Source organism: Synchiropus splendidus, chromosome 1, assembly GCF_027744825.2.
Source record: "Synchiropus splendidus isolate RoL2022-P1 chromosome 1, RoL_Sspl_1.0, whole genome shotgun sequence".
Taxonomy (NCBI): domain Eukaryota; kingdom Metazoa; phylum Chordata; class Actinopteri; order Syngnathiformes; family Callionymidae; genus Synchiropus; species Synchiropus splendidus.
The window spans coordinates 61,826,359-61,850,948 of record NC_071334.1 but is presented as its reverse complement, the minus strand read 5'-3'; the positions used below and the strand labels follow the sequence as shown (position 1 = coordinate 61,850,948).

Sequence of the window (24,590 nt, the reverse complement as noted above, 5' to 3'; positions counted from 1 at the left end):
GACCAATTTATAAAATTCTTTAATACCGTCCTATCATTTCATCGTCTTGTTTGAAATGACTGGAGAGTGACGTGTTTGTCGAACCCGCCATTCCCATCTACTTTCAAGAGCAACTATTTGCTGTGGAGCATTGGAGGAGTGGCCTCAGTGGAAACATGCTTCTCAACACCACTCACCCACCTCTGAGAAACTCTTTTATATATTTATATTTACAAAACTATTGATCCAAAGTTTGATCAAATTCAGGCAAAAGTATGCTTCTGAAGAGCCATCACTCTCCACAAGCCATTTCCAGTCCCACAGATTTGGGCTGTCGTAGTAACAAAAATCCTTCCAATGTGTAACCTTTTATCCATCAACTTTGTTGTACTGAATCATTGGTATCCTTTGTGAACCCAAAAGAACCACCAGTCAGGAAGCAGTGCGTGGACGCGTCATTTCTTTGATGCACAGTGTACTAGATTTAAATGATATGACGACTTGCTTATATTTATTTCCCTCCATGGTGACGGTCTGCAGCGTCCACTGTGCACATGTTTGCCATTAAAGTTCTTCAAGTAAGTGTAAGGGCATAACCCTTCCGAGCAGCACGTACAGGAAGTGTCAGACGTTCGACAGAGAGGCTGGAAAACAGCTGGAAAAGGCCTCCGCTGCTGTTGGTAGGTTGCACAGTGTATTACTGCAGAGACACAAACAAAAACACTGTAGCTGCAAACTAGTTGACAAACAGTCCAGAATACTTTTGTGAAAAAGATTAGGTCCAGATGTTTGTTTATTTTCTCCCCCACTGAGCACAAAAACCATCTGCTGTAAATGTTGCAGCACAAACAGGCATGAGTTTATAAATCCTGCTATAATTAGCCTTCATGTGTTCACTTCCGTCAGTGGGTCGAGACACTTCAGCTGCGTGTGGCCTTAACCAGTGTCCCTGTGATGCATTATGAACTGTGGATTCATATGGGAGATCTCCCAGACGACTACTCCGAAAAATAAATGACAAAACAGCGATTTGTCTGCCACTCTTGGACTGCACCGCCTCGTTGGAATGTACTGAAAATGAACAGCAAATAAACATATTCTAAAAAGTCATTGGCTTCAAATGATATACAGCTGAAGTTGAAATAACAGGTGACGTGAGAATCCCTGGGTTATTGACACCACAGTAACACTTAAATACAGTATATATCTTGACAAATGTTGTCTGTCAAGTGACTTGAAGACAGCCTCCCACACACTACATGTTGACGCATAGCTGTTTCAATATAGTGAAAATTGAGAGATGGGAAGCTCTACATTATAAGATGTCACTTGGTATATCTAGCACCGTGTGGCTCTCCCTCTTTTGACAGAGAAGTCATTGTGACTTGGTTGCTTTTTCATAACCTCTGACACATTCTAATTTTCAGAGTGGAATGGGCACTATCCCATGCCAAAGCCCTACTTCTGGTGTTCTTTGACTTAATGTGCTCCACATGGTATCAAGTTACGCTAACATTTGCTTCAATTGTAAGCCAATATGGAACACGAAAGGCTGACTTCGCCGTCAACATAGGATGCAAAACTCAAGGCCACAAAGGTGCCGAGCATCACACGATTTATAGTGTATCAAGAGCAGTTTATTGGCACCTCTGTGTATGAATAACATATTGATAAATCATGCATACAATCAAGTGTGAAATAAACTGAGACAAATTGAAGAATGAAGTACGGATGGCAGAACCACAGAGAACAAAAACAAGAGAGTATGACGAGGATGATCCTGGCCAAGTACCAAAGCCATCTCTACTCTTTGACTTGTACTGAATGTGGACTTTATCCAGCCATCGTGTGATGAAGATTTCGTGTGATGAAGATTTTTGAGAATCGCTTTTGTGTGAAAGGGTTTATATGAAAAGGTAGGAAATGAAAGAGTGGGCATGACTTTTGCACTTTTGTTTGCAAGGATCATCTCGCAATGTGTTTGCGTACTGCCATCCCTCGATTATTATCCAAAGGGTTTCAGTTATTTTTATAGGTTTGTAAAAGTTTGTTGTTAAAGATCAAGAGTAAGTTCAGACACACAGGTTACATATTTATTTATTACTGTTTTCATTGAGGTATTTCAATCTGTGTTTGGTGGAGTGAATGAGCGTAATAGTCGTTTTGACTGTAAGCTGATCTATTAAGTACATTTTATTAATTTGTTTAATTTACAACAGGAATGAATGAAGATCATTTATTTACATGTGGAACTGAGAGCATGTTTTGATTTATTCCGAAATTTAATTTCTTAAAATACCACCAGTTCCCTCATTCCTATGCTGAATAATAAAATAATTAAATAATAATGAAATAATGAAAAATGTGTCGGGCATGACTTGATGACTTTGCTTGAGTTTGTTTTGGCTCCACGAGTCTTGTCTTGCTGCTTCTATTTTCGCAGACTGGGTCTCTGCAGATGTCTTCGCTTTAATTATTTTTCCAACCAGCAGCCGACTCCCAAATACCAGAAAGGTGCAGGCATTCCCAGAAACACATTCCTTCTTCTGCTGACTCAATATTCACCCCCGGTAGGTTTTAAGAGAAAGATCTGCACTTGTTGGCTCACGCACGGTTTTGACTTGAATGTAAATGGTCCGAGGTCCTGGCAGGACAGCTGGCGGTCACATTTGGAAGACACACACGCACGCACGCACGTGAGCATTTCTAAAGGTCAATCTAGTCCCATTGGATTGTATTGATTTTTGATAGTTATGTGGAAATGCAGACTTTTGGTGAATGCCATTGTCAGGGCTTATCTGTAAATATAATGTGTTTGTACAGTATTGCGTTGTATGCTGAGAAAGCTGATGTGAAAAATTGTCCAGGATCCCTTTTGTGCCCCGTTGCATTTTTCCTGTGGATCACAGTATCATGCTTCTCCGATTTAATGGCATATCTGCATTTGTTTTTTGTTTTTCAATCATGTGCTATAGCGGACTGTGGCCAAGTTCGGCCCTGGGGACACATGTGGCCCTTTGCCTGTACTTACACACTACAAAATTACATTGTCCTTTTTTCATCTTCACTATTTGAAAGAAAACATTTTAAAGCTATTTCTTTATAATAATAAAAACGTATAACAAAGGTAATATATAATATTTACAGTGAGTTGTGTTAAAGTGTGAATAATTAGGATTCATATTGAGAATCTTTCATTTAACTATATATAATGTTATATAAGTGAATAACATATTTGAATCTTCTAACGTGGGCGGCCTTTACACTTTTTCAGATTTTCCGCTGGTTTTCTAAAATATTGGCAGCAAAACAGAAGTTACATTGTTTCTTCTCTGCTTGGTGGCCCCTCACAACAGTCTCAGTCACAGATCATGATGCGGCCCCTAGGAAATATGAGGAATCATTTCTGTGCTGAAGATGAAGAGTCATCAAAAACATAATACGCCATGCTTTACACCTATGAGAGAATGAATGACCTTGTATGGTCACAACCTATTGGAAATCATCATGGGGGGAGAACGTTTTTGATCCTAACATGTATCTCAATAACCTTTCGCACCATTTTAAAGTATCTTCAGCGCTTTCCAAGTGTTCCAATGTTGAAGCTACTGCTTGAATCTAGCCTGACAAACTCACAAGGCAGATCAGTCGCACGCTCCCTTCAACAGGATAGGAGAACATGACGTGGTATAATAATGTCTACCGTCGTTCTGAAAGGACTCAGGCACAACTTACAGCAGAAAGATGCAGATTTATTCTCAGGTCTGGAGTATTGAGTCATAATTGTGATAAAGAACAAGTCAGAATGGTGGTGAGGATGTTGCTTCTCTGGTCTGTCGTCAGACCTCCCAGCATGGGCGGTAGACTCGTCCCACCATGCACCTCATGGTGTCCCGTCTCAGGATGGGGATGTTGATGTCTTGGCCCTCTCTGTGTTCGTCCTCGGCCCTCCTCTTGTAGATGGACAGTCCATTTTGCAGCATCCGTAAGTCCTTCCACACGCTCGGATCGGCGACAACGATGACCCGAGGGCGTCTGGGTTTTCCGGTGGCTGCTAGATCGCCTTCGCTCAAGCTGTTCTGTGTTGCGTCGTCACCCAGCAGAGATGCCAGCGCCTCCTGCTCCAGCAGGCCGTCTTCAGTCTTGCCCATGGGAATGGAAACTGAGAGCGAGGAGCACTGGAACAGCAGCGCCGCACCAAGGATGAGGGACATGAGCGATTGTCGCATGTTGCCGAGCTTCAGTCGATCGGGATGAGTTCTGCTTCGAAGGCGTTGCATGTTCAGAGCTTGCAACTCATTTTATACAGTCTTCGGACTATTGATTGTATGACATCATGAATCCCCCTGGTGTGCCGGAAATTAAGCGAAGGCATTAAGATGAAGCTAAGCAGAAGGCTTGCAGTGCTCAAGTGTTTGGTTTTGGGAAGTTGATTAAAGTCCTGGTTGTTGTGGTGCACAATGGCAGGTATGGTTGAATGAACCAGAGGGGGTTCGTCAATAAGCCATTATGACCTTTCAAATCTGGAGATCGGATTATACACCCCAGTGACTTTTTGTGTTTTGAAGATGATCTTTTCAATCACCGTCACTCTTGTTTTATCAAAAAGAGAGGTTTTGTCTGGGATTAAGGCCAGTGATGTTCTTGCGTTCGTGGAGAAAGATCATCTGCCAGCGTGTCACACTGGGTGTGACAGGAGTTTTACATTTTCAATTGTGATGGAATTGTTTGGACATTCACATCAAAGAATGATTAAGTCAATATCAGAGTGAAATTTATCCACCTGAAATGTGTCTACTCAAGCCACTTCGAAATAACACTTTGTTCATGAGTACACTAGCAGCCAAAATATCTCTCCATCTTTCATAAGGAGGCCAAAGGAGTCGCCCGACACCTGCGACAGCATCAAAGATAAAACCCGAACATTGCTTTTAGAATCGTAGTCCTTTCCATCAGAGGCAGACATTGCATTGTGGCCAGGAAGATGATGAAAGGATGGAGATGAAGGGTGTGAAACAGAGCTCCGTCTGAACATAATGCATATATTATTAGTTGCGTGGTGCAACTTTGGGAGACAGAAACAGTAGAAGGAGAATGAAGCATGGATAACTTTGTCCCACTGTCTTGGATGCCCTGCTGTTCTGCTTTGTCAAATATTGCGCTGTTCTTCCACAGCAAGAATTCTTGATAGAACAAGAAATGTTCTATCAGAATTGTTCAAGAACAAACAACAGAGTGCTAAATTTAACTTCCCCGAGCCAGAGAGGTTGTGTGAACGTTTGCGTCTGTCTGTCTGCCTATCTGTCTTGGAGGCAGCCAAGTAGAAAGAATGAAAAAAGAGATTCCTCTCCAAGAGATACCATTCCAACACTCTGGACAGTGACCAAAAAGAACAAAAGTCACACAAAAACATACGAAATGTTTTCCTTTTTTAGTTAAGGAGCTTTGATTTTTCCACCTGAGAGTTGGACTTCAGCTACTGTTTAGTTCAATATATCCGGTTGATTCTAAGGGCAATGTGTTAATACAGCATATCAAAATGAAATATTACTACACAAGCACACACAAAATGAGACTAAGCAAGACCATCTTAACTGTTTTTAAGATGAGGTAAATGTGAAATGTCAATGTATAGTCTGGACCTTTGAGGGTTCTGGTTTGTTCTTGTGTTACCGAGCTTCAAAAACTGTTCAAAACTTAACAAATTTCAAGAGATTGTTGGCATGCTTTTAAAATTAAGCCATCAGTCCCAAGGTACTTTTTAAGGGAGTTAATAGTTGCCAGATTATTATTCCAAGATATCTGTGGCCAACACACTGCCGGCAGGTGATGAAGAAATAATGTATCTTTGAATTGGAATGTCTCAGTGCCTCATTGAAAGCTGACTGATTTGAAGGTTTTCACCTCGGAAATTGTCCCGTGATGAAACAGTTGAGACAAATTTAAATGTAAATACTTTGTCATGCTTAATCTATACTGTGCTATCATGCACCATCCACAATAAATACCCTCTTTCAATCACCATAGACTCAAATCCCGTGCTTATTTTTGAAAATATGTTTTGGAGTGATGAGGAGCAGTTTGAGAGTTGCACATCTCAAGTGCTGCATTTCAGCTCTGACTTTGCCTGAAGCGAGAGATTCCTGCAGCATCAGGAGGACCCGCCGCTTCCGTCTCTCAGCAACAGACTCTGAGCTGTGCGACTGTTTCACATTCACAGCAGCGAGGGCAGTCAGTGCAGGCAAGCACCAGCATGAATTAGGAGTGAGACACAACTTCATGCAGAACATTGATAAGGATCATCTAAGTTCAGTGATCAAAAATATGGTCCTTGAAATTCTCATAAACTCCAACCGCAGCATGCTCTCCAAACGACTCTATATTTTAAAAGGCTGACCTTAATAGAATTTCATTTTGTTACTGACTTGACTGTCTTCTGTGCTTAGTTTCTGTTGCGGGAAGGTCAAATACAAATGGTGCCAGACTGGTGTTTTTTCCATTTTATCCAAAATATGTATATATTTATTTAACAAACCTAACAGCAAAGTGAAATGCTGATGATCATATGAGAAGAAAGAAAGTCTCCCTTTGGAGTATCAGGTGCCCTTGTCCCTTCTCACCACCCCTCTCCTCCCTTAGACTCGGGCCCTTTCCTGCAGTTAATGACATACTTAAGAAACATGTTATGAAACTCTGGCATGCAACTGACCGGTTCTATTGGAAAAACCCTACTAATTGGAGGGATGATTAGTTTGATGGACCAGGAGGTGTTAACCGAAGCTCCCTCGCAGGTGAACAGCCTGTCAGCTTTGTTCACTTTAATTGCACCACAAGGACGACAACTCCTGTTACTAGGAGACGAGGCTATGGCAAAAAAAAAAAAAAAAAAAGTAAAGCAACCTTTTCTCACTAATTTGTTTCCAGTTGAATTCAGCTTCACCTCTCCCAAATGAAATGTTTCAAGGAAACGTGCATTTTATAGAATTGTTTGTTTTTTCAATGAATCTTTTTTTCTTTCAAACTAATATTAAATGAAAATGAATTACTAGTTTGCGATATGTGATCAATAAATGTAAATACTTATTTATCTGTTTAACAATATATAAATATTAATTATATTTTTTTCAGAAAATGAAACAAAAAGTTATATAGTCAATTACAGAAAACTATGTCAGTGTTTCTTTTCAACACAGAAGTATAGTATACATACACAGTTATAACATTAAAAAATAAAATAAAGTTTAAAATAAATAAATAAATACATGCTCATTATGGCAATTTAAAGACAAAAGCAAAATAATGTCTGAAAGAAATGAAAGTTCTTTCCGTTTCTAAGTGTATTTAAATTCAAATTGAATTCTAATTCACATACAATGAATTTTGGCGGGACAGGGCGATTCTGAGAATGAAAGATATCGATTTATTTTTGAGGACAAAGTTAGTGACGATGTTTTCGGGGTTATGGATACAGAGAAACTATATTCATTTTTTAACAGATAATTGCAGAATAAATGTAATATCAAAAATAAATGTAACGTGTTTCGTCAGGAGGAGCAATTGATATCGAGTCCTGCCGAGTAATGTCGTCAGTGTTTGTTATTTTGTTTTATACGTCACACGTACGCTCGCTGTTGGCGTGTGCCCGTTGCCATGGTGACACTTCCGCCCGCAGAAGGAATGAAAACGGTGGCAGATAATAGTTGATCATTTTAAAACAAAATTCTGTTTTGTTGGTATCGTCAGCGTGTTTCAAGGTTATAATGTGTGAGCACACCGCCATAAGAGTTCCCAAAGTCCTGCGTCATAACTGGGTCGAAGAGGTGAGTCGCACAGCTAAAGTTGTTCGAGACGCTACGATTAAAGTTCAATTTCTTGAAGGAGTCCGCGAGGTAAAAGCAGTTTGTGAGGAATGCGCGTTCGTGTAAATGAATTGGTTTGAAACCACAAACAAGTCAAACCCATTATAGTGCTGCAGAACCTTTGCGTTAGTTAAATAGTTGAATTAAAAACGTTTTCGAATTGTTGTGTCTAGAAATGTCTAAAAAAATAGCTAGAAATACTCCCAACTCACAGTACTGCTCGTATTGTGTTTTTACGATTGAGAAAAAAAAAATCTCTAACTTGAATTAATAATAATAATGTGGAATAATACATTTACGTTTTACGTTGAAAAAAAAAACACACACAACAACATCTGCAGAAAATTGTCCAAGTTTCTCATTGCCTCCAGTAAACATACTAGAAAAAAACAAACAAACAAAAACACATACCTCACAATCAGATACAAACATCACATGTGTAGGTTATTTAAAAAGTAACCAGAGAATGTAGGAGTTGATAGAATAGAATAGTCAACTACTGTTGCAGCCATCAATCATCTTAGTACTGAATCCATTGTTCTGTCCAGGACTCCAGGAGTCTGAAACTCCTGAGGCTTCTTCCTCCATCAACAGAGTGTGAAACATTTTTTTGTATTTCACAAACACTACGGTCAAAGGCAATGGAAACCAGCAATTTAATCATTCAGGGATCAATTTATTCAAAATCAGAATCAGAAAAACTTATTTTATCCTGAGGGAATTTTTCTTGTGACTTTGTTCGTAATTCAAGTTACTTGAGTAATTTAAGCAGTATTTAAGATTATATATTTATTGAAATGTTTAAGTCAGAGAGGACATAAATCCACAGTGTAAAGTGTTCTTTAAACATGGAAGAAAGGACATTTTAATCCATAAAGAAACAACATAACACCGCATGATCAGATTCTATGACTAATAATATAAAATATGTAACTTATTTTATTATATTAAAAAGGCTGATGGGATAATATCATGTGTATGTTTCATACAGTTGTTAAGAGATCCAAAAAATGCAAAGATATTTAAGGATTAGGATTTTAGAATTATTTGATTACTATAAAGCAGGGGTGTGCAAACCGCGTATGGTTGTTTCAGCTGAGACCACCTTGTTAAACTCTACGTACTTGATTGGTTGGAACAAAAACCTGCACCTACTATGGTCCTTTTCTGGAACAGTTTGGACACAACAAATTCAAGTCACAGCTCACATCCAGTCGAACAAGTAACTTTAAGGACTACTCGTATTTTGGGTCTTCAAAGTTGTGATTCCCTTTAAGTGAATTTAAGTAAGTTCGCCTCTCTGGGCTGTTAAGATCATGTTTATTAATGGTTTAGCAATCCTCAGTTATGATGTCACACCAACCATCTTTGTACATCTGCGTTACAATTTCTTGTCATTTCATCTGCAAATGTATTCACCAGCTTCTGTTCCACAACAAGGCTGCTTACTACTGAGAACCTCAATTGAAAAGAAGCGGGATTATGATCATTAAAGTCCATTGAAGAAAAAGAACAAAGACGCTCCGCTTTATAAATAGATGTGTGTGTAGAATCACGCCGAAGCAGATGTGTTGGTGTTCAAGGTAAACGCTGTCAGGGCCACAAACAGAATGGATGACATAAATAAGTTATTGTAACTACACCAGTCTGCTTGAGACCCAAATTGATTCCTGTTTGCAAGCTCACACTCTGTCTTTAACGTGGTGCGATGGCTCAAGAGGCAGTGAAGACAAGACTTTGCAAAATTCTGCGTCATAACTGGGTGGAAGAGGTGAGCATGGATTTTGCCCCTGAAAATAATTTACAAAATAAGAATATTACTTTTTTCACCCATATTTATTTATTTATTTATTTATTATTATTATTATTATTATTATTATTATTATTAGTAGTAGTAGTATTTCTTCTTTTCATCTGTGATTTTTTTATTTTCCCAAAAAGTTTTTTTTTCTTTTAGATCTCCTGTCCTGTCACTAAATTCGACATTTACTGCCCCCACACAATAGTCCCATTGTATAATAACAGAAGAGCAAATGCACAAAAAAGTCTCTCACCTCAGTTTCACAGTATCTCATTTTTTTTCAGTGAATATATAGTATAATGGACAGTAAGTATGTGAGACATACAAATGTATGTGAGAACGATAGAAACTGCGAAAATCTCTTACTTGTATTACCCGGATCTGTCCCTCCTTTAAATTGAGCCACAAAAAAAAAAGTAATTTATCACTTGGGGGCGATATTGAGTAGTTGGACTGTGAGAAATGACCACTTGGTATGATGCCAATTGCATAATTATACAGCGTGTCTGAACATGGGAGTCTCTACATGATTCCAATAAATCGTTCTGTGGTTGCCATGCTTGTCTTCTAAGATTTCCAGACTGTAATAAGGATAAAAAAAATACTCTCTAATTGTGTTTACCAAGGAGGCTGTGTCACAACATTGCAATTTTTTTTTTTTTTACTTTCTTCAAGGTAATGCCACTTAATATTTTCTGGAAGCAGAAATGAATGTTTATACTGCATTATATATGTGTTTTTAAATCTTTGCTTATTAAAATAGTCTGCACAATTTGCATGCATTTTAGCGCACACCTTTTTGCAGTGTTAACATCCGTCTTTAAAACTGATGTACATGGGGGACCGGCTCCAACAAGATGCTGCATACTTCCATCCTTTCTGAACTATCTCTGTCGTGTGTGATGAGACACTTGAACTGCTTCTGTGGCCTTGCGTTCACGTCACCGAGACAAGTGCTGGCAGTAGTGGCCGACAAGAGGCTGCCTCTCATGTGGCCTGACTCTGTACAACACAATCAGTGGACAACTTCATATTTACGTTTGCGTCTGTTGTTTAACCAGCGGGCGGTTTTAGCCATCGACTCCGCAGACACATGGGCCAAAATCCAAAAATATGGACACAGGGGAATCCTCACTGTGGACCAGAACTCTAAAATGGAGAGCGTCACAACGCAGAGAGCATATTTCGCCCCTCCTAAGGGCCCAGGTGTCAGGCTGAAGGGTAAGTCCCTCCATTTACTATGCCAAACTTCCCCAGGTGCTGCTGGCGTCTGGACTGCCTGGCCTTGTCTGTGCTCCCTCACCTAAGGACTGCTTGCCCTTCCTCAGCATTGAGATTCAGCTGTGCACACACTATATTTTTATGTGTACTTTTAACAACTGAGGCGCTCTTTTTGTCATTTAGGTGTCAGAAAAGTGCTCAAAGAGAAGGAGATCGCTGAGATGATCAGGTAAGCGTCTTCGCGAGGAGTTCAGATGGATGTTTATATCTTTACAGAACGTATGGGGTGGGAGGTGGGGTCATTCATTTTGGCTCATTTGACTTAAGTCTCACAAACCTTTTCAGTGAGAAGCTTGAGGCAGATTCAAGAGAACCACCCCCGAAAACGGACTTCTGCTCCACAACCAAGAGAGATTTTGGCGTTGAGGGTTTTGTTCCTGCTATCCCTTTGCCAAAGAAGGTTGTCTGATTTTAATGGAAGATACCAACGCAGTTGTTTGATGCTGCGTGGGAAGATTGATATGTGTTGTGTTTTGCTTCAGTCTCATGACTACACGAAGGACCAGGCTGTCACCTTCTGGAGTGAAAATTACAAGAAAATACATGTGAGTAGTAAAAAAAAAGAAAAAGAGGTGGATTAAATGGTTGTAATTTTGCGTCAGTATGTCCAACCTTTATCATGTATCATGTGAAGCCGTGTGAGAATTTTCTCTCCGTAGCTCTTGGCATGTGGCGAACCATACGTATGACTCCAAAAATGTGAAGAGAAATGATTGACTACCTGTTATGCTCCTTCACTGCCATCCATAATTTGAGATATTTGCTCATTGCAGGGCGTGACTAACATACGGACCCCGACAGCACCGTTCAATAAGTGGGCCAAGTTCAGCACCCCCATCAGTGAGCGGCTGGAGGAAGTGTCTGGACATGGATGTGAATGAATGTTTGTTCAGACGCTTTAGCTCAAATTCTTCATCTCTGTTAGAGTCAAGAGTAGAATTTTTATTGCTGAAAAAGTCCAGAGTGCATGAAAATAAAGACACAGACTACTGTATCGGATCAGACTCTACATGTAAGGATTATGTTTAGTATTGAAGATTTGAGGGTGAGGTGAAGCTTGACAGAAAGGTGGAAAGGTGCAACTGTGTGAATGATTATGATGCTGATATATAATGATGAGTGAGGTGGTAATAAAATATGGTGGTCGAGGGAATGATCTTGGATTAAAATCACTTTCACTAATGGGTGATAGTATTTCCTGCAGTAATTGGCTGCTGCTTCTGTGGCGTTCCTCCTCCAGGTGCTTCTCTGCCTCACACAGCCCTTCACTCACATTGTGACTTCTGACCGTGTTCAGCTGTAGGAAATGGTGAAACCTCTGATGGACGTTTGTCTCCTGCCAATCACCACCACTCGCTGCATCCTTCTGCTCCGCCCCCAGCTTCCTGCGGGGGGATCATAAGCCGTAGCTATGGCGACAGACCATTTCAGCAGGTATTCATGCTGATCTACCCTCCAAACATATCATTATCAGACGGGATAATACACGGGAGCTAATCTGTCAGCGACATGTGAGGTTCTGCAGCCAATATGGAGCGGCGGAAAAGTTGCCTGCCTCATTCATTTGCCTACTCGCCATGTTTTCTAAGGAGGAGACATTTTGTGTGTAACATAAAATGACATACATGCTGAGGACTTTGGTGTAAAGCTGTGCCTGCATGCAAGTCCATGCTTCATGACAGGTATTCAAGGAATACAGGTTTCCCATCAGAACCTTGAGGCCCAGGTGCCGCCGTGGCGGGTTCTAAGAGTGGACTTCAGACTAGTCTCACAGGTCTTAATTTCCCCCACAAATGATCACATACTTGAGCGCACATGATGACAATTCTCCTCTCGTACATCTCTATTCTGATCATCTAGTTGCTTGTTGCGGTACCTTGTGACTACTGACAGTATGTTGAATATGATGTTTCTGGATCAAAAAATATTTGAGGGAAAATGCCTCTGAAGTAGTATAATGTATTATCTGTCCCTGCTCGGTCAAAAGTCAAGCTCAGCTGTGGTGTGATGAAAGGTGCCCCTTTATTTCTCATACTCACCTGTGGGAAGTGGCAATAATGCAAAAGCACAAAAGCATACAAGAACTGGTGTAAAGAAGGTGGGTAAATGATATTAGGTTAGGTAGCTCGTAATACTCATATAAATTTTTTTCTTGGATTCTTGTAAACTATGATATTTTTATTAAACTTACATTTTTGTGTGAACTGTGGTTTGTGTGTTGAAGTTCACTATGCCTGAAAATAGAGTTCTAGCCTCTTTTCCAAGTACAAGTAGTTGGATCATCTTCCTCCATCTGTCCTCTGCTTCCTCTTCTCTCAAACCTCCAAACCACATGTCCTCCTTCACCACCTCCATCAATCTCCTCTTTGGCCTTCCTCTCCACCTTCTGCCTGGCAGTTCCAACCTCAACATCTTCCTACCAATGTACTGGCTCTCTCTCCTCTATACATGTCCAAACCATCTCCATCTAGCCTCTCTGACCTTGTCCCTCTGATCTACTGCTTCCTGATCCTATCCATCCTGCTCACTCCCAGAGAGAAGCCCAGCATCTTCATCTCTGCTACCTCCAGCTCTGCCTCCTGTCTTTTCCTCAGTGCCTTTTCTCCAATGATTCCATCCTGCCTGCACCCACTTCTTCACCTCTTTCTCACACTCTCCATCGCCATTCGGACGTGCTGAAGGTGGCATCTCAAAAGATATAGAGCTCAACTAAAGGGCCATCTTTGCTCCAAATCTCTATTCCAGGCTTTTCGTCCTGACTCTAATAACTATGGCAGCTCAATGGCAAGGGATCAACACTTAAAATTATAGATCCTAATCCATTCATCATGACCCAGATTTTTTTATCGGCAAAGGGCTGTGAAGGTTATTTATTTCACATTGGTTGTTGTTTTCAAATGACTACTTACAGATCATAAGACCTTTTGTGGGCATCCAAAACAGAACCCCCAGTTTCCAGTACACTCAAGCATGGACAAACTCAAGAGAACCGTATTGTCAAGCTTCTGCGTTTTAAGAATGAAGATGAGCTTGAATGAAGACAGCTGGTCATTACAGTGGAGTGGGATAAAGACTGGGCCTCTATCATTGCTTCCCCTTGTGTTTTGTGTTCTCAATTACTGTCTGGTTGGGGCCAGCAACAGCAGAAGACAAGAGCAAGGAGCATCTGGGCAAGCAACATCATGGCAGCTTGTTTTCACTCTACTCCTTTTTAGTTGATGCTGAAGGATGTGGCAAGACTAAAGCGATCAATTACGACTAGACTTTTCCTCAAACAGGTTTTCACAGTAGCAAAAGCATCCTGGTCATTGAGACTTCCCTGCAGAATCCTGCAGTGTCTTCTCTAGAATGCATTTTAATGAATGAAGACAGCCACAAAAGGAAAGGTAGGAGCAGAAGGTTGAGCTTTGGTGTGAAGCCACGCTGAAGATATTGTTGTCATGGAAACCAAACCCACGCTGCTCTTCACACAAGTCTCCTCAGGCAGTGTCCAGTCCGGTTGGAGGAGAAAAGTCGTCCAGCGGTTGCTCTATTTCAGTCTTTATTGATCAGTTGTACTGATGCAGCAGCTTGGCTCCTGTGTGCTCAGAGGCTTTGGACTCGATATGGTCACCGGAGAAGAGTCGCTGGACAGTTGCGCGATAACAGCGGAGACCTTCACCCTCCCCAGTTAGGTGCTAGCAGGCCTGTGACACTGGGAGGAAGTGGGTGGTAATTACAGCCGTGCAGAGGGGAAGATGTTCTCCAGCAGAGATGAAAACACGGCCACGACACAGGAACAGCTCCCTCGCTCCGGAGCTGATAATTAACATGTAATGAGGGGTGAGGTCATCACCACGTAGCACAGCTGCATCCCAGCTACACCCACACATCTGTCCACAACTTGAGTCGCGCTGTTACTTTTGAAATTTATAAAACATTTTTAAATACAGAGCCACTAACTCAAATCGTATAAATCCGCATCATAGGTCATCACAGAAGTGGTTGATGTTGTAACAGCTACGAACTGAGCTACTTTCATGCAGTCATTTCCTGGTTCAGGGAAACATCGATAAGAAAAGCAATGTTAAAGGCTGAAAACAGAAGTTACATCATCTCTACTTTAATTGCTTCTTTACCATGATGGAGCTGTGATGCCAGCCCGCCCTGTGTTCTTCAACTCTGTTGGGGTAACACAAATCACGAAGATCTTCAGGACCTCCGAAGAGTCTCGATAGACACATAGATGATGGAATCAGATGCTGTTGAGCATCAAAGCCACAAAGAAACAGCGTTTGAATCAGTTTATTGGACAAAATATCTTACAGTATCCTGGATATACATATATACATTTGACACGTCTACAGTGACATCATTTGCCTTCACTGGAAGTTCCTAGAATATATCAAGACATCATTGAACACATCCAAATCTGAATATAGAAAGGACCAAAAGAAAAAAAAAATCACTCTTAAAACATACAATAAAAAACAACTCATTACAGTATTCAGGTAGCAAATATACCCGGGATTGTTTTTGCGTTTGGTCGACACAGAAGGATTTATTCTAGAACAAATAAAGATGTGGGAGCGTCTGCTGCTGTCATCAGCTCAGATGACGTACACATCAGTCTTCTCTCCCAGAAGCCAGTACGTTGTCATTTTGCCTTTGCCCTGAAACACACAAATCAATAGCATCATCGGTGGGCACGGGTGGGGTGGGGGTCACGTCCTCGATCATGTTTCCTTTCAAAGAGAGTCACCCTGCCCACCACAGCACCTCCCTGTCACACAATTCCGGGTACAAGCTTCAACCTTGTCATAATAAAGACTAACCCAAGAAGTCAGTTACGATTTGACAGAGTGTTGTGTTGTAGTGTACTGCACAAGAAATGATCATTTTAGAATTTGTCATGTCATTTGTCAAAACCTCAGCTATCGATAATGGATATACAGTCTTTTGGCATTTCCCATCAGGGTTTGCCACAGCAAGTCAACCTCCTCCAACTTCATCCACATTGCATACAGTCTTTGTCTGTCACCATGTATTTACTGTATGAGTTCACTTTGAACAATAACAACAAGGTGAATAAAGCAAGGCCTTCAATCTCACCTTCATTTCTATATCGCCTCGTAACTGCAGATCAAAGTATCCGAACTCATCCAGAACTTCTTTGGTGGCAGAGGAAACATGGATCTTCAGGGCTGGATAACGCAGAGCAGAATTGGGTGACAAACAGGAAGAGAGTCGGCGACGGTGCAGATCCAGTAACGCTGACTATGGACCTTTAGCTGAGCCATCAATTATTTATCAGAGTTGAAACAATAGAGGAAGCTGCTCGGAAGTTAATCAATACATCTGATCATCTGCTTGCAAAATGTCCTCCAATTCTTCGAGGTGCTTGTTTTTGTGTCGCTGACATACAGTAGATCAGTAAGAGGCAACTTTACCATGTTAACATCAAACAATAACTCACAGATATGTTGACCCGTTAGTGGTTCAATGATTTGCACGTTTGTGACTTCAATACACACTTAACGTTGAAAACATCTGCTTCAAATATCATCTGCCATCACCTACTCAAGTTTGACATACCGTAACTTTTAATCATCAATGCATTCAATTTCTAATTCTCTTATTCTTAATATTAAAAAATTATCAGTAGGTGATGCAATGACATTAGCCTGACATGTGGAGGCGATTTAAATGGTACAGTTGGATCAGAGCGTTTCCTCTGTTACATTTGCTCAAGGTTCTCTGCTGCTTTTTAATTTCTGATGTTGTTTGTTTATACCGCCTTCACAGAGATGAGCTCCTTTTTACCGTGGCCATGGAGCATCACAGACCAATGTTGTTCTCCGGAAATATTTGCCTCGATATTCAAGGCTTCTTTGGTTTTGTAAATGACTTGGACCTTTATTCATCTGCTTTTCACACAGCACAGCGGCACAAGCACAACGGACTCTCACCTTCTCCGTTTGACTCCATGCGAGACGCTGTATTGACTGTGTCGCCGAACAGACAATACCTGGGCATCTTGAGACCGACCACACCAGCACACACTGGTCCTACACAGGCAGACACATCAAATAATTCGATGTCAATTACACACACTCGTGTTTGGACGATGTCAAGGACTGTGAAGTGGCGGCCCACAACACATGAGCCGACACTCACTCGACACCTCGCGTGAATGGAAAACACAGTTGTGCTTGCCTTGTCTGACCACAACATTTGGATGAATCTGAAATGGACGGCGACTCACCAGTGTGTATTCCTATCCTGAGTCTCAGCTGGTCGTTGGGTCTGTGCCGAATCTTGAAAGTTTTAACCTGTTCTAACAAAGCCAGCGACATCCCGGCGATCTCCCTGGCATGAAGCTTGCCATTCCGCACGGGCAAACCAGACACCACCATGTAGGCATCGCCGATGGTCTCCACCTGAGGACAGTCCAACGCACACATTGTTTTGTTTGTCAACAAAATGCGCCCATGCAGAGGACCAAAACATTACGAGCAGCAGGCTACCTTGTAGACGTCAAAGTTGTCGATGATGGCATCAAAGCATGTGTACAGGTCGTTGAGCAAGGTGACGACCTGCATACAGAGTCTGTGAGTCACGCTACCTTGAACATATGCATTCATATTAAAAAAACATAATATAAAATAAAATAGAATTTTGTCGTGAAATTTAAAATGAAGCGTATCACTTTGATCCTGAGATCAGATGTGAAATGCAAAGTTTGTTTTGTCATTTTCGGTTTGAGGGAGAGCCTTTACTTTGTGCTTGAGGCAGAAATGTTGAGTTTGCAAAAGGACGAGGGCCAGGGACGTGTAATATGAGTTCAACGGCTACATACTGCATAGTGCAACTTGATTATACTTGTATGAATAAATGCTCAAAACATTTTACATATTCACAATGTGTAGCTTTTTTTTTTTTTTTCAATATTAAGACTTTTCGGGGGAGAGACAGGGCAGTGTCATCATCGTTGTGTCAGATATCCACGCAGAAACACAGATCTGGCTTTTTTAAATACATCCAACCTTTATGTCTGATACTTCATAGACTTTTTAATTTTCAAATGAACAACATACTGTAAATGTCTGTCCACAATACCTTAATTTAAATCATGAAATGATTTTTTTTTTTACCCATTTACTCAGTGGGCTCTATAGTTTTTGAGTGAAGCCAATCTTCCATTTTTAGATTTCTGGAGTTTTCCTTCAGTTTTCAAGAGGTTTTAATCTATTACTTTGCTCATCATCAATCTCATATTGTTTGTGTTTCACTCAAGTCACGGACAAATCAATAACCCTTCCGGAATGTTCAGTACAGGTAGTGGTTCACTTGCAGGTGGGGTTAAATGAAAAAGACAAAGCCAAACAGGAATCTTTAAGAAATTAAAAAAACTTCCATTAATGCTTGTAGTATGAGTAGTAGAAGAGCTATTTGCAGATGGAACATTAACCGTGGACATGAAATGAGGCTGTGGATGACATTTGAAATGTCATGGGCTGAATGGGACCTTGAGTTTGACCCGTCTGCCAATTTCTTTGGCCTCATGCTTTTTAGTTGTGCTTGTGTCACCGGCAATTTCACTTCATTTGTGTCTTTGGGATTTTGTTTGAGTCCTTCACCGTTTTAGTCATATCATTCAGAGACACCCACTTCTGAAAGTTCCGTCTCTTTGTAGAGACTCTGTACGTTCTGAGAGAATGTGACTCAACTCTGCGTCAGCAATCTTCTACCAAACAGCTGTACTTTTCATGGTGTGTGGGAGCGGAGGCACTGTGGGAAGGATGAGGCACACTGCAGGTATGGAGACCTAGCGCTGGGGGTGTATCGGTCTACAGCACGACCCACCGCTCTTAGACCAATTCCCTGTTTGATACCGTACCTGGAGCGGCGTGCTCTCTGCAGACATGGAGGTGAAGCCCACAATGTCACTGAAGTAAATGGTGACGCTGTCAAAGGCTTCAGCCTGAACGGTCTCCTCTCGCTTGAGCTGCTCTGCTACTGAGCTGCAGGCACAGGGGAAGTCAGATGGGGGTTAGAGATGTGAAGGATATTACACATGCAAAACATGGAAAACATGACTCCTCATGTTATCCTGATTCCCTCTTCAGCGCTCTTTGTATTCTACTCAAAGAGCAATTCCCAGCCATCGGTTTTAAGATCACATGCCATTTAAAACAAACTGTCATTGGCACTGCCCTTTACTTACTCCTCCTCTCAAAGTCTCCTTATCGTAAGCCCCATCAAACACCTAGAAAACAACCTCTATGACACTTTTCCTTGACAGGATTTTTTGGAAAAGTCTGAGTTTTTGGTGTGTTGAAGTTTGAGGAATTGTTTTTCTGTATATTATGGGTGAGGCATATATTACATATAACAGACTTGGAAAAGCCTCCAGGCTCAGAAGGTGCTTGTGTGACTGTTTATTTCTGTTGGCCTGGGTACCTCTCTGTATTCCTCCAAAAGTGCGAGAGGCTTCTGGGGAGCAGGGGGGTCGGGCCTGCTTACACTGTTGCTACAGGGAACTGAATGTTGGATAGTGGACAAAGGAAGATGGTTGGAACTATCACCTGTGAAGAAGAATAAGCCAAGCCAAAAGACTAAGCCAGTTTTTGATCTGAAGCTACATATGGGCCCAGCACAGGATCGAACGATCGGTTGAGGAGCTCAGTCAGTCAACCTGAAACTTCCACCATAGCCATTGCTTCCTAAAGTTGGGGAGAGTTTGAGGATACTCCTGCATCCTTTGACGGCGTCACCTGGATCTGACCCAGAACCAGATGGAAAGGTTCTGAATTTGACACTTCCTAAATCAGACCTGGTTGTGAAAAAGCATTTTTGCATTTCCTGTAAGAGACTGAGGGTCCGTTGAGGATGAAAGTTTTCATAAAATGTGTTGATTTTCAGGCACGTGCATCCTTCTCTTCCTATTCTTTTTGTTCCTTTTCAAATTTAAAGAGGAAGTGCTCCTGCAAAAAGGGCACACATCCGGAAGAAGGGCGTGGTGCATGAGCACCACCCGGGAGCTACTTGTGGATCGTGACAAATTAAGAGGTGGGCGCCTTTATTTCGCTCTTGTAGATGAAACACAGGTTCAGTCACCTTAGAGTCACGAAACACAGATCTCCCACCTTACCACCGTGCCCTCACACATTCATGTCACAACAATAGCACCGTCATCTCCCCATCTGCCCTAAATACGAATTAATAAGAGCCGTGGCAGATTAGTCCTCTGCTGGAGTGTGAGGTGAGGTGACGTACTGGTGTCTTCTCTCATGCCTGGGAAAGCCATTAGGCGCCCTCTGCCCAGAAGTCTCCCTCATGATTCCGACCTCTTCATTAGCTCTTATTTACAGTGGAGCTGCAGGACTTGTTAATTGTGGAGGACTCACTGCGGCAGGATTTGATAGAGGAGATTCTCGGCCTTTCTTTTCTCTTCCAGGTACGCTTGTGTGCGCTCCTCCACCAGGTTCTCCAGGTTGTTGGCGTACTGCTCCATTCTGGACAGCAGGTTGTTCAGAATGCTGGTGCTGCCCTCCCTGCACAGGCACGAAACGGATCATTTCGCTGAGTCAACACCTCAATAACCCTTAAACAATGCTGCAGATTAAGCACAAATGAGGATCAGTAAAGAAAATACAGTGGTACCTCGGTTTTCAAACATCCCGGAATTGGAGTTTGAAGAAAACATTTTTTTGCTTCGGATTTCGAACGAAAATCCAGAACTCGAACGCCCCCGAAAAAAGCGGGAAAAACCATAGCATGCGCGGACCGATCAGCTGACCCACAACGCGCTTTGTTATTGTGTATAACGCAGCCTCTGTATGCAGACGTGTCCCGTTAGCTACATTTACTGACTGTTTCTTCTTCATACTGAGGTGTAAAACCTTTCCTGTCTCCACACTGGACTGTGGTAGAGTGTCACAGGGGAGGTGCTCGCTCTCCACACCTCCGAGGCTGGAGCGCTCACTCCAGGGTTTGATGTCCTGTTGTGGGCTGGAGCTGGGACAGGGATGAGGCGAGTCTGGGACAGAGCGTGACTTGGTTTATGACTTTGTCACAGCCAAACTGCACAGAAGCGCACATTCAGAGCTGGACACGCACCGGGCACCTCTTCACTTCTGGAGAGACGTCACTCACTCGGCAACCCCTCCCACATGCAGCGGCCACACACATAGAGGAACAGCGCACCTGCAGCAGACACTCTACATTCACTCCTACAAAAGACTATTTTAAGGCTTGGAACGCATTATTTCCTTTTCCATTAATTGTAATGTAATAAATTCAGATTTCGAACAAATCGCTTCTGGCCGTCTGGAACTGATTGAGTTCGAGAACCAAGGCACCACTGTAGTCTCATCACTGAGGTCCTGAAACCTACATTAGCCAGAGACTGTCTCACTTTGAATAGTTGACACAACGTTGAGAAGAGAATTTGCTTTTCTTTATGTGTGAGATCTTGGTTGGTGAAAGATTGTATTCCTCTTTATTCTGATGTTCTACTTTCATGTTCATGAGTAAGTAGAGGAGGACCTCTGAGGTGGATAGATGGATCGCTCCAGTCACAAAGACGCTATATTTGGTGGTCAAAGATTCAAAAAGAGCCAGTGCGTGGACTCTCGCCCTGAGACAGGACGTTGCTCTTTACTGTCCGGAAGAATTGCCTCCCCAGTGAGATTGTCACTTGTCACTTGTATGTGCGGTTGGGAGGAGGTCCTGGTGCAGACTATGGACACGCGGGAGTGACATCCCTCGGTTGTCCTGACTGTATATGTATTCTCAAGATCGGTTAGAGTGGGTTTCTGGGAGAGGGAAGCTTCTGCACGCTTGACTGACCTAAACATAAGGCAATTGACAGAAGGCAGATTTAGTCATCTCACGGTAGATTTTCCAATTTGTTTGACACCTTTCAGAAGGTCAATGAATAAATTTCATCTAAATAAACTTCAAATAAATCGAGATGCTAAAATCCAACATTGGCCACCTGAAGAGATTTTTGAGTCCTGAACATGAGAGTGAAGTAAGAATTTAAATGAGTCAACAGCTTTTGAAGTTGTTATACAAAACATTCTGAGGCGATTTGGATACAAAGATGCAAATGAATGAATCATGGTGGTAAACAGAGGATGGATTAAATAAAAGAAACGTCCTTCGTGTGTTTGAGTAGAAATGACTCAGAGATGAACACTGTCGCTTCTAAGCCATGTATGATCAAATACTGCAAGTGTTCTTGTTGTCAAAGAACAAGCCCGATTACTGAATATTCCTTGCATAGAACAAAATAACCTGGAAGGAAGTGTCTGGCCTCCTGCTTCCGATAAGAACTGAGCGAGGAAAGGTTCCTTCACTTAACACATTAACTACTTTGCCACTGAGGTCAGCACCACTCTTGTAAAGAGAAAGTCAATACACAAGTCTGTGTACTGTGCATGAGGAGCATCTGCACCAGAGCAGGTCTGAATGGGCTCCACTGATCTTTGGGTTTCAACTTACAGCCACCAAATCGAACTTGTCAAGCAAACCTCAAGCAAAAGTCTCAAATATATGGATTTTTCCGTGTTTATGCCTGTGAAATACTGAAAACTGTCACGAGCTTCTGTCTCAATACTTCAATTGCCCTGAGAATGTATTTACTTCATCACCGTCAAAACCTATCTAATCTAGAAATCTTGTTATTGACTCCCATTATTTATGCATCGATTTACTGATGATTTACTGATTTGGATTGATGGTCTCTAACTACTCTGGAAGCGCAGCATCTAAGACCACTTTTCCCACTTTTTAGCTTAGCTTGGCATTAGTTTGAACCAAAACATTACAACTAAAAATGTAGCTTTAGCAACTCCTTCAGACTCATCTAACATGTGGCCTATTGCTGCATCTGTATCCAACACTGTGTACATGCTCAAACATGGTCATGATCGAACTTGTTCCATGGTAGACAGAAGGTTTTCCATGTGCTTGGGCTGTGTGTGTACTGTGGTGTGGCCACTGCCATGAATATAAAAGCCATCTAATCTAATCTAATCTGATCTCAACCAATGTGTATCGCAACAGCGTTTTGAGATTTGCCTCAAGTCCTCCTGAGGCCACCGTAGTTCAGGAGAACAGCGAGTGACGGTGTGTGGTAGAAGCACAGTTCAATACATAATAGTACCATAGAGCGTATGTAGAGATGGGTATTGATTATGATTTCCCAAATTTTGTTCACAATTTAAGTCAATCTCAATCTCAATTTTTTTACCAATTTTGCTAGAATGTGGAAGAAATTCTCAGAGAACTAAAATACAAACATTTACATTCTGGTTCAAACTACAGGCTGCACTACACATGGTACAAAAAAAAAAACTGATGTGGACGTTTTATGACCCAACATCGGACCTTGCGCAGGAATATTCTGTACAAAAGTACATTTTATACTTCAGGCCAAAATCATAGTTTGTAGATGCTGAAACAAAGGTGAATTTCATGATGAAGATATGCAGTGGACCCAACAGACCAAGCAGCTGGAGTGGCCTGTACTCAAAGCTGGTGAGGACAGATTCAGTTCTCCAGCCTGGTTAACTTACATGGAACGCAGTCTGAGAGTCCCTCCTGCCTCATGTTGCATTTAAATAAAACAAACCATTGACACTCTGTTCTTCATTATGCTGTCTTGCGGTGTGGTGCGTCTAAGCCTTCATTCTGTCATGGACATTCCACCAACAGCTGTGGTTAACAAATGCATTCTTGGTGAAAGAACAAACTGGTCAGCAGCTTAATTCCGTCTGCTACTTTTTGTTTAAGCCAGTTGTTTCCTGACAAGAACTACCAGGAAATCGACAACACAAACATCAGTGTTGGGGATCTTAATGTTTACCATTGAGACAAAGAAAGACTTCAGATCGAGTTGAGGCAGCAGAAAAGTATCCAAGTTCATTGACTGTCTACTTCCAGCGCCTAATGATGGGAACTTGGAAGAGTGTGATGAACACTAAAGTTATTTTCGTAGGCTGGACCGGATTGTTATGGATCTCTAATGTGCACAGTAAAAATGAACATCTCTCAAGCAAATATGGGCAGTTCTAACAGTGGTAGCGTAACATCACAATTCGCAACATCGCTCTGTTGTCGTTGCTATGGATACGGGTATGATGTTTTAAGATAAACCATGCTCAGCAAAGATATTTGGAGCTCCTTGCACATTGGATATTGGATAGTAGTGCAGTAATTCATATAGAATCTGGTCTCTTGAGCAACATGAATGTGACACAGCTTTCCACATAGACACAATGCGAAGACGTTGTATAAATAGCGATGGACAAACAGATGCATGCTTGTTAAGAGGTCAGTTATTCATGGTCAGCAAAGTTCCTGAAGCCTACAGTTGACTTCTGAACACCCTTCTTGTTGCATACACACCAAAAATAACAGCCCATCCATCACGACTGTCAACAACTCACACTCTGCTAATGAAAATAAGCAGCATTAAGGCCTCACACACTGGAGAGGGGATGCACTCAAAAGCATCCTTGAGTGAATCGCAAGTTATCAATCATAAACTGGGCCTCACTCTGAGCCGCTTCACATGGACAGCAATACATCAGGCTGCACCAGCTGACATTCTCGAAGTCACACAGGCCTACGTGTACACATGCGCCTCTCCCTTCTTATTCTAACCTTCGGATGACTCT

General features: G+C 41.7%; 3 protein-coding genes across 6 annotated transcripts in view; 1 reads left to right on the top strand and 2 right to left on the bottom strand.

Moving 5' to 3' along the window:
* Positions 1–3,734: 3,734 nt before the first annotated feature.
* Positions 3,735–4,238, bottom strand: pmchl (pro-melanin-concentrating hormone, like). Its single transcript, XM_053848177.1, has one exon. It carries the CDS (start codon positions 4,206–4,208, stop codon positions 3,819–3,821), a length of 390 nt encoding a protein of 129 aa, XP_053704152.1. The 5' UTR covers positions 4,209–4,238; the 3' UTR covers positions 3,735–3,818.
* Positions 4,239–7,635: 3,397 nt separating this feature from the next.
* Positions 7,636–13,040, top strand: spag8 (sperm associated antigen 8). 2 transcript variants are annotated; one of them, XM_053847618.1, is made up of 6 exons: positions 7,636–7,799; positions 10,701–10,860; positions 11,044–11,089; positions 11,206–11,320; positions 11,403–11,465; positions 11,694–13,040. In XM_053847618.1, the coding sequence occupies exons 1-6, from the start codon at positions 7,740–7,742 to the stop codon at positions 11,799–11,801; spliced, it is 552 nt and encodes a 183-aa protein (XP_053703593.1). In that variant the 5' UTR covers positions 7,636–7,739; the 3' UTR covers positions 11,802–13,040. The 2 variants fall into 2 exon arrangements, with proteins under 2 accessions (XP_053703593.1, XP_053703589.1); XM_053847614.1 differs by lacking the exon at positions 7,636–7,799 and adding an exon at positions 9,238–9,609.
* A 2,179-nt stretch (positions 13,041–15,219) lies between these two features.
* npr2 (natriuretic peptide receptor 2) overlaps positions 15,220–24,590 on the bottom strand; it is a 45,324-nt gene continuing 35,953 nt past the window's right edge. For all 3 annotated transcript variants that reach the window (XM_053853966.1, XM_053853967.1, XM_053853969.1), the window contains 7 exons: positions 20,310–20,456; positions 18,800–18,923; positions 17,427–17,495; positions 17,165–17,339; positions 16,869–16,967; positions 16,012–16,103; positions 15,220–15,572 (listed from right to left, as the gene is read on the bottom strand). In XM_053853966.1, the coding sequence (XP_053709941.1) occupies positions 15,510–15,572; positions 16,012–16,103; positions 16,869–16,967; positions 17,165–17,339; positions 17,427–17,495; positions 18,800–18,923; positions 20,310–20,456 (769 nt within the window). In that variant the 3' untranslated portion in view covers positions 15,220–15,509. The remainder of the gene's footprint in view (positions 15,573–16,011; positions 16,104–16,868; positions 16,968–17,164; positions 17,340–17,426; positions 17,496–18,799; positions 18,924–20,309; positions 20,457–24,590) is intronic.

What these genes read in the sequence shown, in the direction of transcription:
- pmchl (XM_053848177.1), bottom strand. Translation starts at nt 4,208, where the DNA reads ATGCGACAATCGCTCATGTCCCTCATCCTTGGTGCGGCGCTGCTGTTC.
- spag8 (XM_053847614.1), top strand. Translation starts at nt 9,547, where the DNA reads ATGGCTCAAGAGGCAGTGAAGACAAGACTTTGCAAAATTCTGCGTCAT. An exon ending in GTCATAACTGGGTGGAAGAG is followed by an intron (nt 9,610 to 10,700) that starts GTGAGCATGGAT and finishes TTGTTTAACCAG; the next exon opens with CGGGCGGTTTTAGCCATCGA. An exon ending in AAAATTACAAGAAAATACAT is followed by an intron (nt 11,466 to 11,693) that starts GTGAGTAGTAAA and finishes TGCTCATTGCAG; the next exon opens with GGCGTGACTAACATACGGAC.